The following is a 16,262-nucleotide window of genomic DNA, read 5'->3' as shown; positions in this document are numbered from 1 at the left end:
TATTTAGAGGGAAAAAGAGAATCTATGCTTGCATTAAAAAGACAAGATGATCCTCTGGTAAATATAGACGTAACACTCTGCTTCTTCAGGTGTCTGTGTCACCTTAATTAAAGAGCGTCGCTGCTGCTGCTGCCGATGCTGCCGATGCTGTCGATGCTGAAAATCCATTTCATGTACAAAACATTTAGTAATGAGTTCAGGAGACGAATTAGACTTTTTTTTTTTTTTTAACAATGAAAAACATCAAAACAAGAGTGAGAGCGGAAAGCAATTCTAAATAAATGGTGAGGAACTAGGTGTCAGTACACATGCCATGACAAACTTACAGTCACGCCTATCTATAACTATATCTCATGTTTTGTCAAAGGAAAGACAAAAGAAGAAAAAAAAACCTTGAATTACAGCTTTACAAAAAATGAAATTACAATGGCTCCACAGCAATAAAAAAAAATTAAAAATAGTAAAAAGTTCCCGTCGCATGCGGTGTGGATGCCATTCGATATATACGTCCATGGGTATGAAGTCCAATAATTGGCTACGGGGGCTGGAAGAGTCAGAATAGCACAGTCTCTGGCTCAGAGCGACGACTGCTTTGGCCGTGTCCCTGCAGTGAAGGACTCTGGGAAGAATCCCCGGGCGTCTTCTGTAGATCCACCGCTGGAAGCGAGCCTAAACAGGGGGGATGGGGATGAGGGGGGAGGAGCTTGGTAAATTATCTTTGAATGAGCCCATGTTTCAGAACAGCTGTTCCGCCACAAATCGCCCGTGGCTGGCCTCAGGCTCACGCTCATATCTTTGTTCTCACGCCCATGCTACCGCTGGTAATACCACATGTAAAATGGGGCAGACAAACACCACCGTGCACCCTCAAAGGCCGAATGAACTTGTGAATAAGGAGAGTTACCATTTAAACAGCGATCGGGTGTTTTGTTTTTGCTTGTTATCCAAAATGGATCTCCACCAAGCAAACATCAAGTGCACATTCTTGTTTATTTAAGAATCAATTTTACCTCCAAGGTCCCCGTTGTGCTCTTCAGGCTGCGAGCCAACATCGACAGCATCCCACTCATAATTCTCATCAACGGACGCCTTTCTCCTGGAAAGTACACAAAAAAAAAAAACAATTTCTTCTGTGAATACTGCTGTTCCTGAACTAATTCATCAGTCTTAATGGACATTGCCTGGTTGTGTGCCAATACCTTGTCTTTGGCTCAGTCTGGTGTAGATTATTGTTCTCTGCGTTTTCCGGCATCTCCTCTGGGGAGCAGGCCAGGGTGGGTGACAGGCACAGCGATAGGCGTCCATTAGCTGTCTCTAAACTGCCCCTTCCACTGCTAGCATAGCTGCAGTAGCTACCGCCAGAGTCTGCTGCTCCCCCGCCGTGGTCTCCTATCTCGGCCTCACTACCACCGCCGGGCCTCTCGATCCCGTCAGTTTCCTTCACGTACCGCCTCATGGGGTCTCCGTTGGGGGTTGCTGATGAGGTTTGTTGTGGTGAAGGCCAACTGAGGCCTCTGGACAGTGGGGCCTGTGGTGGTCTGTCGTCCCTGTTTTCTGGTGGTCTTGGCCCTTCTTTGTGTCTTTTTCCTCGAGCTGTGGGCAGTGAGCTTCTGGTTGCTTCCTTCATGGCCTCTATGTTCTGCACTGACCTCAAGGCCTCCTGATAGGTGATGGGCCATCTGGAATCATCGGGGAAGATCGACCTCTCTTTTCCTGGGTTGTGCTGGTAAGGCACAGAAGGATTTGGGATGAACCTCTCTGGACTACTCCTTAGAGATGGAGGGTCCAGCACACATGGGGGTTGGGTTGAGTAAAATGGGGACTTCTCCAGGGGTTGGGGTTTAGATAAAGGGACCCTAGTGGGCGAATCAGCAAAGGGTTTAGTGGTCTCCAACATAGGCGTGCTATGGGGTCCCCAGAACAGTGACTCTGGTTGGAAAGCGAACGGAGAAGAGCAGTTCTCTTGGCTTAGAGAGTCTATCCAGGCGTCAGGGGTCAGGAATCTGCACTGCTTCTTTTTCTTGATGTCTAGACTCTGGCTATGCTGGTGGTAGTCATAGTTCTGAGTTGCTTTCCAGAGGTGTGGAGCTGTGGGCCGAGGAGTGAAAGAGCTACTCAAATCCTGTCTCCTCTCAAATTTCTCATTGGCTAAAGGACTGAGGCACTTAAAACTTCTCTGGCCAATGTCCTCCGATTGGTCGTTGTGAGCCAATAAAGGCTGGTGTTGTACATGAGAGACCCTTGTGACTTGCGTAATGGGCTTTGTGGGCAGCATTAGAGAGACGTCCAACACTGGCTCATCAACACTCATCTCGATACACTTTCCTTCAGCGTGTGTCTCATGAGCCATCTCTGCAATTGAGTGTTCTGGCACTGCAGTGACAGCCAAATCAAAATGTTCAGCATATTTATTGCTATGGGTTGATAACAGTGTTGAAAGGCTGCCATGGCTTAGATTGTTCTGTCTCCATGCCTCGGAGCATGAATCATTCCTTTGCATCTTCACTTGTTTGGACGGTGGCAAATTATCCCATCCCCCTGGTGCTGCCTCACCCCTTTCATGTTGGTGGAGCTTTGGGGGGAGATGTGGGAGAGTTAATCTGTTTTTTGAATGAGTGTGTGCTACCTCAGATGTGAGTGGCGTCTGTATGTTGGAAGATGGAATAGGATGCTGGTCATCGGAGTCCCAAAAAGCCTTCCTGGATGGATACCTTTGGAACGAGTTGTGCACTAAAAGTGGAGGGGTAGGGGAGATGAAGGGGAGAGCCTCATTCTCATCGTAGGATGACAACACACTGCAGCTCCCCCTGCTGCCCTGTGGGAGATTATGCAGTACAATGCTGCTCATTTGTTTGCAAACATGCTCGCTGGCCCCAGTCTCTACCCTCTCGCTACCATCAGAGTCCATGCCAAAGCATCCCCCGCTCTCCTCTAATGTACTCCCTCTTTCCAACGTGTACTTCCGTAGCTCTCTTTCTAATCCCTCTCTTTCCTGGGCCAGCTGCAGGCAGCGGCTCAGGTTACCTCTCTCCCTATCATGCTCCATTTGGAGCACCAGGGTACTGGCTGTGGTGGAGGGCTGGACAATGCTCTTCATAATGGGGTAGGCCGGGCTTTTGTCTCCCTCTGGATGGGGGAAATTAAATGAGCTTTGGCTACCTCCACAGAGCAGGCTGCTGCAATCAGATTGGCCATGGTGGTCTTCCTTTTCATCCAAGATACAGCGCCCATGCAGCGTTAGGTGCTCAGTCGGGGCGCGCACTTGATTGGTTGGGTTGGACTCTGGCAGTCTCTGGCAAGGAGGGAGGTCAACAGACAGCACAAACGGTGGCTCCTGTTTTCCACCCCTCTCTGAATGCAGGGATAATGACCTCTGGAAACCAATGGACTGACGGCCTTTCTTCAGGGTGCACATGTTGTCCATCTTCATTGTGGTGGCTTGGTCATAAGGCTGGTCAATAAAGCGTCCATCCGGGCCCCTGGTGATCATCTCAAGGGGAGGAGAGACTGGAGAGGATGTTGGCCTTGTGTGGGGAGTTCTCCCATGTCTGCGGTTAATAAAATCATGGGAGGTGCACAGGAGCTCCTTGCACTGGTCTCGATGATCAGCGGGGCTTCCCTGGCTTAAGTAGGTGCAATCGAACTGTGTGGAGGAAGAGGCAGTAGAGGAGACGGTAGGGTAGAGGTTGGGCGAATGGAGCAGGTTTTTCTTCAGCACACTGTCTGGACTGCTGGTGCCTGACGACCTTCTGCGATCCACACAGAGAGACAGGGAGAGAGGTAGGGGATGAGTGAGTAGAAAGGAGGTAGATATTGTTTAAAAATATTTCTCACAGTGGGAGGGAAAAATAGGGAATGACTAGCAGAGCATGAGAGAAGGAGGACAGATGGAGAGAGACTGGTAAACGCAGTGCAGGTAGAGGTTGAGAAAGATGATGAAAAGAATAACAATAAAGCTTTTCATTAATTATTCTATTTTCAAAACAGCCACTGTTTTTTTACTGACGATGAAAGGTATAAAAATGAAATGATGCTGGAGTACTTACATAGATGGGGGGCATTTATAGATGGCAGGAGGAAGCTCTGGAGTGGATGGAGAGGAGCAATATGGGGTCTGACTCATTAGGATACAACCACACTGACCAAGAACTAAAAACATAATCATCCCTAATAAGAGCCCATTAGATGGCCTGAGGCACCCAGCCATGTCCAAAAAGTTACTCACACTCCCATTTATCAGCCACTAATGAGAAATGACCCTAATTAGCAAGTAATGTAAATCACATTAATAACTTTTACAGCTGAATGGACAAATGGCAGGCTAGAATTGCGCCAAATCCATGCAGCAAGCTATGATTTATGCAATGGATTGAAAGCGCCTTCAATATTTTATTGAATAAATTATGATATTCATGATGTGGCTCATCAAGGCGAGGCCCTGCAATGAAGGACATTTTACCATTCCTCTTTTTGCGGCGCTGGTCCCTCTTATGGCTGATGATGCAGGCGGAGCCCAACAACAGGACGAGTGCCAGGCACATGAAGCCCACTCCACCCATCACGCCGGCTAACAAAGGCTCCGGGACGAACTCCAGCAGCCGGGAAGTGGAGGGGTAAACCTGCATCCCTGTAACAATGTTATCAGTGATGTATGACTTCAGCTAATAAAAGTGTGAATTAATTAATGGCTCTGCAGCCAGGTGCCAACTCAAAAATCAAACAATTGGAGTTATTGTGTAATTAGCAGTAGCTTGTCACGGCAGAGGCACACACTGAAGAATGTTGAACGAAACAAAGTGAAAGGATAGGTTTGGTGTTTATCGACCTTATTAAAATGTTGGTTTCCATCATTATCAGGCTTTACTATTGAGAAACTTACCACTCTGCTGCAGCTTCTCAGTGAGCTTAAATGCCATCCAATGGGGCAAATATTTAAGCCTTAAAAATCCTTTAATCCAGCGAAACTCACATTAATTATTCATGTATTTTCTAAGCATGTTGAACGACAGTAATATCCCATTTTATTTAAAATTACACGGCAATTGCCACAGTGCATCCAGAGCATAACATTGGTACGGTCCCTGTCTCTAGTGTCTTATGTCAGCATGGATGACAGCACGATGAGCTCATACACAGAAGTGAAAAACATCCAAAAACACCCAGGAAGCCTTGACAAAATGCACAGTTTGTGACCAACATTTGAAGAACAATATCATGACTAAACATTGTGACTAAAGGAGGTTTCAAGGTTTTTTGTTTTTTTTAAGGCCTGACCGTTTGCCCCATTGGGCTGCATGTAATCACAGTGAGAAGCTGCAGCAGAGTGGTAAGTTTCCCCAATAGTAAAGCGTTGTGGTTGTGCAACATTTGACAAGGCCTGAGTAGATAAAAAGCAAACACATTAATATCTGTTTTGAGGTTGTTTTTTTCAGGCTTATTATGAAAAAATCAAATGCAAAACAATGAACTTTGCTGCAACAATTCTTGAGACTACATTTAATCCCTGCTGTATCACATCCCAGACTGATGCTGTGATAACCAATAAGGGCTGTTAAGCAGAAAGCCCCATTCCTTCTTGTACATGGAATCAGATAAACATTAAAGCACATATAATCTATGGCTTTGGTCTACTGCTGTGGCAGTGCGCGGGATTATACCAGTGGGAGATTCCTATCCCCTTGTTTGACATTATACGTTCCCTGCTGTCTCTGACTCTGATGAAACATTCATACCACGGTTACGCAGAAACCAGAAAGAGCGGGAGGAAGTGTATCCCCTTCGCCCCGTTGAGAAGTTATTAGTTGGGGGATATTTCTATCGCTACCACTCGTAATGGGCAGCCATCCCTGCGGGCCTGCTCTAATTCTTGGTCCAACACAACGGAACAGAGGGTCGAGAAAGGACGGGAGGGGGGATATGCAGTATATAAAGAGAGGGAGAGAGAGAGAGAGAGAGAGAGAGAGAGAGAGAGAGAGAGAGAGAGAGTAGGGGGTTGTGCGGGGCAAGGTTGGCCACAAACACCTACCCATGGTGGAGACATTGACTGATGGACTGGGCTCACTCAGCAACTCCCCTTGTCGAGATAAAAGTCGCAGCTCGTACACACGATCCTGGGAACGAACACGCACACACACACACACACACACACACACACACACACACACACACAAACACACATAGTGGGGAGGACGGAGGATGAAACCACACTTTGTCAACACGGGAGTGTGTCTGCAATGCTAATGAAGCTCATTTGAATTCATGTAGGCCTATATGGGAGGAAAAAGGGGTTGAGACAAGCAGCCCCAAACAGAGGAGAGGAGCGAGCAGAGATTGGAAAACGACAGGCAAGTGACGGCTGCCGTCGAGGTCGCACAATTGAGACAGTGAAAGCAAATTGTGGGGGTACACCCTTGATTTAAAAACACAAAATAAATAAAACAAAAATAATAATAAAATCAAATAAATAAATATATACAAAAATGGGGAAGAAGAAAAAAAACAGAAGACTCTCAACTGGGCTGATTGGCCTCAGAGGGAGCGGTTCCACCGGCGTGTTACCTCGTTCAGACCCGGAACGATTATCTCGCTGGCGTTGGCGCTGATGTCTTCATCCAGGCTGAGCCACTCCCCCTGCTGGGTGCGCGACTGCAGAACAAAGCCCGTGACGGGGGGCGGCTGCTGCTGCTGGTGGGCGGCGGCGGGGGGAAGCACCCACCGCAGGACGACACCCGCCGAGCCCCGATTAGCCGACAGCGACACCGGGGGCTTGGGTTTACTTCTCCTCGCGAGGGGATCTGATGGGGGTGGCGGCAAATCGATTGATGTTTTGAGGTTGGGTTGAGTGAGAGGGACGGCGAGGCCCGTGTGGCTTCTCAGAAAGCAAACACACACAGGTGATACATTACATTTCACTTTCCTTATGTTCTTTAGTATTATGTTGCTTAACATCCCATCATGACACATTTGAGACAAGCAGATTGAGGTGGACAATGGACAAAAGGTTCGATCTTCAAATTGACAAAGTAGTGAAAGGTCAAAGTATATGATATTTGTTCCTCAGGATATAAAGGAAAATTGTTTTGCCCAGGTTCCTATCGGGTAGAGTAGAGAAGAGGTGGAGTAGTGGTAGACTAGAGGAAGAATAGAGTAGAGGTAGAGTAGAGTAGAGGTGGAGTAATGTAGACATGTAAGTGTTGTAGAGGTAGAACAAGGTGGATCAGTGGAAGAGTGCAGGTACAGTAGAGGTAGAGTAGAGTGAAGGTAGAGTACAGGTAGAGAAGTAGTAGAGTAGAAGGAGGTAGAGTAGTGTAGAGGTAGAGGAGAGGTAGAGTAGAGTAGAGGTGGAGTAGTGGAGGGAGAGTACAGGTAGAGTACAGGTAGAGTTGAGGTGGAAGTATTGTAGTGGTAGAGTACAGGTAAAGTAGAGATACAGTAAAGTACATTAGAGGTAGAGGTAGAGAAGGAGAAGGTAGAGTAGAGGTAGAGTTCAGGTACAGTAGAGATGTGGAGGTGGAAGTATTCAGAGGGTAGAGGTGGAAGTATTGACGTGGTCAAGTACAGGTAGAGTAGAGGTAGAGTACATGTAGACTAGAGATAGAGTCGAGGTGGAAGTATTGCAGAGGTAGAAAAGAGGTAGAGTAGTGGTGGACGTATTGTAGTGGTAGAGTAGAGGTAGAGTAGGAGGAGGTAGAGTAGAGGCAGGGTACAGGTAGAGCAGAGATAGAGTAGAGGTGGAGGAGGAGCAGCAGAGTAGTGGTAGAGGACGAGGCCTCAGCTACATTTGCGCTAAAATTTCGATGACTTTCACGTTAGCACTGTATCACGGACCCAGAGTGCGCACGGAGACGATGTCGCTGAAGGGCCCGGTGCCCACGCTGTTCTGGGCCAGGATGCTGAACTGGTAGTCGGTGGCGGCAGCCAGGTCCGTCACCTGGAGCCTGGAGCCTGAGGAGGGAGGCACCGGCACCGAGAACCAGGCCGGCTTCCTCCCAGTATCACCTCCGGAAACCTGCTTTACCCTGGGGAGACGGAGGGAGGGAAGGAGGGCGAGAGGGGGAGAAGAGATAGAATGGTGAACGCCGTGCTCTGGTATTATGGAACATGGCATTGAAGTTGGCCTCATTAAAAATTCAGGATCATCCACTTCCCACACTTTTTCCGCTGTAACCGAGCAGTGGCAGCGACGCAGTGATGTGTAGCAGCACCCAGAGGAGTCCCGCAATCACCATGGCGGGGTATTTTAAGTTAAGATAAGATACGATTTAATGTTGTTTGTAATCACGTTTTTGTCGCCAGGGCAACAAACCTTCTTCAGAGCAGCAATGCATGTGAAACAGAAAGAGTATGTTGAATTTTGTTGTCTGCTTTTCTTTTTTTTTTTTTTTTGCTGTAAATTCCAGGTAAAGAGAGCTTTTCCTGGAAAATAAATATGGTAGTGGAGAGTGGCTTTAGCGCCATCTGCAGGTGTGGCGAGCCAGCACTGGTAACCGGCAGAGGAGGCAGCTGCAGGAGATTGAGGTGATTAGCAGAGGGTCTAAAAGTGGCACCTCTCTGTCTGTCTGTCTGTCTGTCTGTCTGTCTGTCTGTCTCTCTCTCTCTCTCTCTCTCTCTCTCTCTCTCTCCCCCCCATTCAAAAGAGTGATATATAGAAAAATAAAGACATTTTACATTAAAAAAACATATTGTTAATACTTATTATTATCATTATAGGTGGCTGCCAAAACCCATGGAAATAACTTATTATTATTATGATAATCATAAACTTTTTAACTTTTCCAAACGTTTTCAAAACCCCTAAAATGTTGATTTATTTTTTGTTTTTGTTTTTGTTCCTGTTCAAAAATTTTAGTTTTCCGACGATCAGTTAATAACTGTGAGGAATAATATACAGTAGTTTGCTAAATCGAAAAGGACTAATTCAACTATTAAACTGAATATAGTGTAATAAATACTAAGCCTCGTGCTGAGTTTTTAACAGCAATTTTACAAGCGCAACTGGCAACCGCAGTGGGCTGTGTTTCCACCTGTAGGACGCTGTGACAGAATATTATTGGCCATTGTTTTTCCTTTTGTTTGTTTGTTTTCTTGGCAGATATATATAACGTCCTCTACTGTCCTTTTGTCACATGTTTCCATTCCCCTGTCTCTCTCTCTCACTGTCTCTCTCTCACTGTCTCTCTCTCCCTCTCCCTCTCTCTCTCTGACAGCATCATTGTGGGGCTGCCGAGGGATGATAACACATAAATGAATTTCCCCTTGTCCTGGAGATCAATAGAGTGATGCTTGGGCTGTCGATGGTTGCCATGGTTACGGCGGTTTGAGCGGTGGAGCTCCAACGTAACACCGCCACCACTCCACCACCTCCACTCCACTCCACTCACCACACCGAGTAGGTGGCTGCCGAACCCCCGTGGAAGCCCGGCTCCCACGACACGTTTGCCTGGCGGACCCCCGGCACGACGGCCAGCGAGGAGGCGGCGTGGGGCGTGGTCCCTGCCATGACCCAGAAGAGGAAGAGAAAATAAAGTTCAATACCATTTATAGATACCAACATTATTTTGTATCATACAATACAATAAGATATTATGTATATTATACACGATTATTATATTATTATTATTATTATTATTATTATTATCATTGTTGGTATTATTAGGGGTCCAGCCCGCAGTAATAACAAAAATTGTACATTTTCAGTTTTTCAAATTTTTGATTCAATCATCACAACCCCTAATTATTTTTAGTTTTTTGGGCTAAAAGTATCTGGAACACAACAATAAATCCAAGCTTTGCCTCTTGGAAGTCATTAAAATCTTTTTAAATCTTTTTAAATCGAGGCTTTTAAAATCATTAAAAGCCTTGTGGACTGCATAGCATTCCCAGACAACCCGCGCAGACAACCCGAGCCAATGCTGCGTTTAAAGGGAACTCAGAAAACTGTAACTCGTGCTGCGTTTTACAGAAGCCCCGAAAACTGTGACGGCTGACGGTGGGCGTCTTGGCACCGCAGCAAGTTCTACGGACCTTTGGAGGAACCGTCCCTTTTCTTTTGCGTCCGCGCTGCGTGTTCCAGGGTTTTCATTTGAACTGAACATCCAGTGACGTGCGTGCGTTACGGTGCGTTTTATGGAACCTCGGAAAACTGTAATACATACCTAACATGGCTAGACTGGACCCCGTGTATTGCTGACTGCAACTATATTTGTTATAATAATTGTTGCTGTTATTACTATTATTATTTTATCATGTTGTTGTTATAAGAGAGTTAATTGAGTTTTAGTTTATTTAGCCAAGTACATATATATAAATATCATTTGTCAATGGTGTGGATTGGTGCATTGTTGTACAGACAATTCAAATAAAATAAAATAGAAAGAAATTAAACAATGAAAAATAAAATAAAAATAGCAAAATATACATAAACAGCCAACAATACAAAACAGAAAATATGTAAATATATTAAAAAAAAAATCTTGTTTTTATTGTGACATCTGTCACTCTGTCATCTGTCACACTATCCTAACCTACACTAACACTACACTAACGTACACTACATTATGATTTTATTTAATTTTTTTGTTTGATTTTTACATATTTATATTAAAACATATCAATATGTATCTCTACTTATCTATGTATATGTATATATATACATATGTTTACACTGTATACAGTATACTACAGTGGTACCTCGACTTACGACTGCATCTACTTACGAGGAATCCAACATACGAGCAGCGATAGTCACGGAAATTTGTATCGACTTGCGACCGACTGTTCCAAGATACGAGCGTGGAGTCAGTCAGTCAGTCAGTCAGTCAGTCAGTCAGTCAGTAAGCAGTCAGTCAGCAATCAGTCAGCAGTCAGTCATCTGTCAGTCAGTCAGCAGTCAGTCAGCCGTCAGTCAGTCAGGCAGTCAGCAGTAGTCAATCAGTCAGCAGTCAGTCAGCCATCAGTCAGCAGTCAGTCAGTCAGCCGTCAGTCAGTCAGGCAGTCAGTCAGCAGTCAGTCAGCAGGCAGTCAGCAGTTAGCAGTCAGCAGTCAGTCAGCAGTCAGGCAGTCAGCAGTCAGTCAGTGGGCCACCTACATGGTGTGTGCACGTAGTTCGTTGCTTATTGTTGTTTCTTTCATGTCGACTGTGTTTGTTGTGTGTTGGTTGTTTACTTTCACCTCCATGATGTCATCACTCATGTGGGAAAAATTGCATCGACAAACGAATGTTTTAACGACCGTTCTTACGGAGCCAATTACAGTCGTAAGTCCAGGTACCACTGTATGCAATTTTTTTTTCAGAAATTTTTGTCAGCAACTTGTTTTTGTTCAGTCTCTCCTGCACATTTGTTTCCATATATATATATACATATACTGTATATAGTATAGGTGTGTATACAGTATATCTGTACGTCATGTAGGCAGCGTGTGCGTGCACTCACCCAGGACATGCACCACGGTGCTGGCGTTGACGGAGGCCACGCGGTTGCTCACACTGCACTGCCACGCCCCCTGGTGGTCCTTGCTGACGGGCTGCAGCAGCAGGGAGCCGTTGGCTGCCACCGAGAACCCCGAGCGAGGGGCGGGGCCCACCTGCCAGGAGGAGCACGAGGAGCACGAGGAGCGTGCAAGTGAGGGGTCAAAGGTCCTCTACTGATGGCGGACATTGGGCTTGTGGTGACAAAAAATTGGTTGTGTGTGTGTGTGTGCGTGTGTGTGTGTGTGGGTGTGTGTGTGTGTGTGTGTTGGGGGGGGGGGTGTGTGTGTGTGTGTGTGTGTGTGTGTATCTCATCCTTCACCAGGTTCAGAAGAAAACAACATATTGACAAATAGTTTTCATGTTTGTGTGTGTCTGTGTGTGTGTGTGTGTGTGTGTGTGTGTGTGTGTGTGTGTGTGTGTGTGTGTGTGTGTGTGTTACATTCGACCATGTACATGTCCATGTCTGTATTTGAATTGAACATTCAGGGAGAACAAATGTGTGTTAAGTTGGACGTGTGTTAATCTAACTCTAAGTAAAAAGTAAAAAAACTTAAACGCAAAAGTAAACCCCCCCCCCCCCTCACCTTGCTCCAGGTGACGGCGGCGTCGGGGTCGTTCCCTCGGCAGGGGACGAGCAGCTCCCGGCCCACGTCCTGCTGGTAGCGCTGCTGGGGGGCCACGGCCAGCGACGGGGGGTCCTGGGGAGTCAAGGCGCAGGGGGGGGGTCAAGGAGACCGGAGCCGGAAGCTTAAAACCGGATTACCGCCGCTTTGGACCGGATCATCCTCGCGATGGAGGGATTAGCCCCACAATTAGCGCCCAGCGCCGGAAGTCTGCGGTTGACTTTTTGTTAATGCCGCAGGGCTCGTACGCACGGGAGATAAAGGTCAATGAAATGTCATTTGCATTGGGTTTCTAATTTGCCGTGACTGATGCCGCTGCTGCCAATTAACGTAGCGCGGCGTGTTGGGAGGCGGCCCGGCGGACCGGAGTTGAGCCCTCTCAACCGGACACACCGCCGGCCGGTTTCGCAAAGATAGATCCTACTTAAAAACGACTTTCACTTCGTTGCGTCACTTATGGCGACTGAGTTGGAGACTGGGAAGACCTGGGCTGAGGTGGCGAGGGAGCGGTCGGCTCCCTCCGCCCGGGCTTGGCGCTGGTCTCAGTCCGGATCAAGCCGTTCAACCTGGAGGCCACGCCCGTTCATTAGGACCTCACGAGACCTCGATTAGCGCTGATCTTCTTTTCTTTTTTTTTCTTTTTTTTTTTGTAAAACCAAGTTCTTCCTTTTCAACCATGACTAAGAAAGGCCCCTTCCGTCCGTCCAGATTAAAAAGTCTGATTTTGTCGGCATCCACCCGCCGGGACTAGGACCCGGCGGGTGTTTTTTTTTTCAAAAAATACATTTTTACTGCCAGGATAACACGTTTTACGATCAGATATTCCCACAGCACTTAACCACTCTCCTGCAAACCGCTAAAAACACCACAAAACGTCATAAACACGTAGAACTGTGCTTACGTCTATGACCTTATAATAGTTTGTGACGCGAGACTTGTGAACAATTTGTTCGCTGCAAACAAAATCAAAGAAATGACTCGGGTGTCTGGAGTCACTCCGAGAAAAGAGTGGCTCTTTGACTGACAAAGTCAAAATAATTACTGAGGAGTGAAATACAGTCTGAGGCAAAAACGCTGCAGGTGGTTGTCGAGATACATAATAAATAATGAATGTGACAGATTTACAGTTTGCAAATAAACAAATGTGACCCACCACGGATTTCAGGTACTTTTGGGACCGTTTCACTTTTTTTCTTTTTTCACCTCATTTGAAAGAGGAGAATCAGAGCTTCAAAACGATGTGTCACTATCGCGAATCAAGCAAATATTTTTTAAAGCTATGGCTTGTTAATGACGAGGGTGCGGCAAACCGTGTTTCTGAGATAATCACCTCCAAAGTTTTCCGTTTACGGAAGTGACGTCAGCTTTTCTTCTTGGCGTGCTACGCCGCCTACACAACAATGAATCCAGGTGTGTGAATAAAACAGGTCAAATTTTAAGGTTGAACTCCATCAAAAGAGTTTCACATTGTGACTTCACATCCCATGGAATATGGAGGAATGATCTTCACCCGGACGGTCGCTTTAGAGGAAATCATCGATCTGCGTTGTTCAGCGCTGTTCAGCGTCTCGGTAAGTGAACTGCGTTTCCCCGTGTCATCTAATGTGAATATTTAACTCAACGGTTTAACATTTCTCTAATATTTATAAATCAAACTCGGTTTTGAAAATACATTGAGAGATTAAAAAAAACAAAAACACAAAGGAACACAAACCTGGAAAAATCGAGTTTTCCTTCTTGAAAGGTTTTTTTTGGGTTTTTTTAACTCATTTGGTGCCTCGTGGCAATTTTAGAAATGGGCAACAACGCGGGTTCTGCTGCGGTGGGTCACCAATAGTTGGAAAATCGCACGACTCTTTTTTAGCGGGTGAGCCGGCAAGAACCCACTCTGAAAAAACAACCTCCCATCACTACGAATAGTTCTCCCTTCCAGAGTGAAACTTGCTCCGGTGAGCGCAGAGCCGCTGCTCCGTCTGGAGCTGACGAATCAGGCGAATGAGAGCAGCAGACCCGCGATTTTGAACGAGCGACACAGGAGGCCGTTTCCATTATTCATTCGGTGGGCGCCTGCCTGGACCGACCTGTAGGATCACAGTGGTGGGTCCGGAGGGGCCCATGGTTCCGTAGCTGTTGTAGGGCGTGCACACGTACACCCCTGCAGCGTCGTCGTTAACGGTTGCCATGGACACCGAGCCGTCCGGGGTCAAGGTCCACCCTGGATACTGGAATAATCAAACAGGCTTTGTTTTAAGGAAAACACCACATACCGTCTTCAATAATAACAACACCCCTTTGACCCTTTGAAGTCGCGGTTGCATGTTCCGGCACGCCGCGCACTTTATTGTTTTGCCGATAAGTTTCTCTCTCGCCCTGTCGCCATGGAAACAAGCGGAGGAAGGAAAGCCGGCAGAAGCATGGGTTTTAAACTTGCCAGAGGATAATGACCACATGCGGTACGGCACATGCGGTAAGTGCTGTGGCGGCTCAGCGGCGGAAGAGGAGAGCCACGCATCTCCCAGCTTTGGACACGACTCCATCACGTGTTGACATGGAACACAAATGGAAAAAGCATCCGTGAACTTCTGAAGACGGGTTTTTGGGTTTTTCCATTTCCTTCTGGTTTGTTTGGTTTTGCCGTCGGGCATTTCTTGGAACTGACGAAGTGATGGATCAGGCGGATGCTGGGGTCACACAGCCCGCCAGTGTTGTTGTCTCGTCGCCAGATCTGGCGGAATTTCTAACCCCCGTCCCCACACTCACTCAGGAGAGGAGCCCTTGCCATGACATGTTGTACATCTGCTCTGGGCTTGGTCCACCAGCCCCCTCTCCACAATAAACTTGTGTTTTCAACCCCATCGTCTGCGTCTCTGTGCCGGAGGGCCCTGAATACCCCACTCGGGTGGCGTGCGGCAGGGGAATTCACACTAGTCTTGCCGTCTGTCCCTAAAAATAAATGTCTTTGTTGGAGAGACATAAAATGACGTTTTCCTTATTTTATTTATAGTTTAAGGGACGTTTTTCGTTTTCATGAACACGTTATCTCATCATGAACAATTACACAGCGGTCCGGGCGTCCATTTTCCAAGGATCAGCTCCACTGAGATCATATCTGCCCTCCTATTGGCTGTCATCATTTCTACATTGTAATATTAAGTGAGAATGAGAATTTCTTATGTAAAAATATAGATTATAGATTAAATATATCCATATATATATATAAAATCTTTATCAATATAATCTATATATATAGCAAGACAATTTCCATTATTTTCAAATCCCCCCCGTTAGGATTTGGTATAGCAACGGTGCAGCCCCCTCCAAGGATTTCCTTACAATTTTACATTTTCATTCAACACTTTAAATCAAAATAACTACTGTCCAAAAAATATTTTAAGTTTTATATTTATCTAAGACTGATCATTCGTAATAGATATTTTTTACAATTACGAATGATCCGTCTTGAATATTATTTAGATAAAGAAATAAATATATAGACGCATGTTTATACACATACACATTTATATATACGTACATACAGTGCAGATTTAAGAAGAGATATAAATAGAATATACATATGATGAGCAATGTGCAATGAAGCATGCATGAAAGCAACGCATTTACGATGGAGGTGTGAAGTATCCTGAGTGATGTATATACAGAATATGTATATACTGTATGTGTTTATTTTGTTGTGTGTATATATATATATATAACTATCTATCTATCACTGTCTTTACCTACTGTGTGATTGATGGGTTGGAGGGAGGGAGAGGGAGGGAGAGAGAGAGAGAGAGAGAGAGAGAGAGAGAGAGAGAGAGAGAGAGAGAGAGAGAGAGAGAGGAGAAAGCTGTGGACCCCCTGGGGAGGGTTTGAAAAGCTATATATTATTGAATATACCATCGTCTTTAAGTGCACAGATTTTCTGTTCTGTACCTTTGGCTATTTTAATTTTTTTGATTGGCCCATTAAAAAAAATCCATTCTGTGTTTTCAGCATTATTTGGGCATTTTACATTTTTTTTTAATGATTATTTTTTCAGAATGTGAAGCTTTGGTTTTTTTGCTCTTTGTCTGTAGATAAACACACGACCCTCACCACCACAAACTCCTTGCATATAAAAATGTCCTTTTTTTGAATAAACTCTACTCTGAGTCTGGTCAAAGACAGGT

General features: G+C 45.8%; 1 protein-coding gene across 4 annotated transcripts in view; it reads right to left on the bottom strand.

The window, feature by feature from the left end:
• Positions 1-221: 221 nt before the first annotated feature.
• igsf9a (immunoglobulin superfamily, member 9a) overlaps positions 222-16,262 on the bottom strand; it is a 65,299-nt gene continuing 49,258 nt past the window's right edge. For all 4 annotated transcript variants that reach the window (XM_080018140.1, XM_080018141.1, XM_080018142.1 and 1 more), the window contains 12 exons: positions 14,175-14,315; positions 12,055-12,168; positions 11,433-11,583; positions 9,381-9,492; positions 7,828-8,018; positions 6,559-6,794; positions 6,026-6,110; positions 4,460-4,627; positions 4,047-4,083; positions 1,200-3,749; positions 1,011-1,096; positions 222-669 (listed from right to left, as the gene is read on the bottom strand). In XM_080018140.1, coding sequence (XP_079874266.1) covers positions 554-669; positions 1,011-1,096; positions 1,200-3,749; positions 4,047-4,083; positions 4,460-4,627; positions 6,026-6,110; positions 6,559-6,794; positions 7,828-8,018; positions 9,381-9,492; positions 11,433-11,583; positions 12,055-12,168; positions 14,175-14,315 — 3,987 coding nt within the window. In that variant the 3' untranslated portion in view covers positions 222-553. The remainder of the gene's footprint in view (positions 670-1,010; positions 1,097-1,199; positions 3,750-4,046; positions 4,084-4,459; positions 4,628-6,025; positions 6,111-6,558; positions 6,795-7,827; positions 8,019-9,380; positions 9,493-11,432; positions 11,584-12,054; positions 12,169-14,174; positions 14,316-16,262) is intronic.

The sequence above is a fragment of the Zeus faber genome (assembly GCF_960531495.2).
Source record: "Zeus faber genome assembly, chromosome: 17".
NCBI classification, from domain to species: domain Eukaryota; kingdom Metazoa; phylum Chordata; class Actinopteri; order Zeiformes; family Zeidae; genus Zeus; species Zeus faber.
The sequence above is the reverse complement of the archived record's forward strand: the minus strand, read 5'-3'. Positions and strand labels throughout refer to the sequence as shown.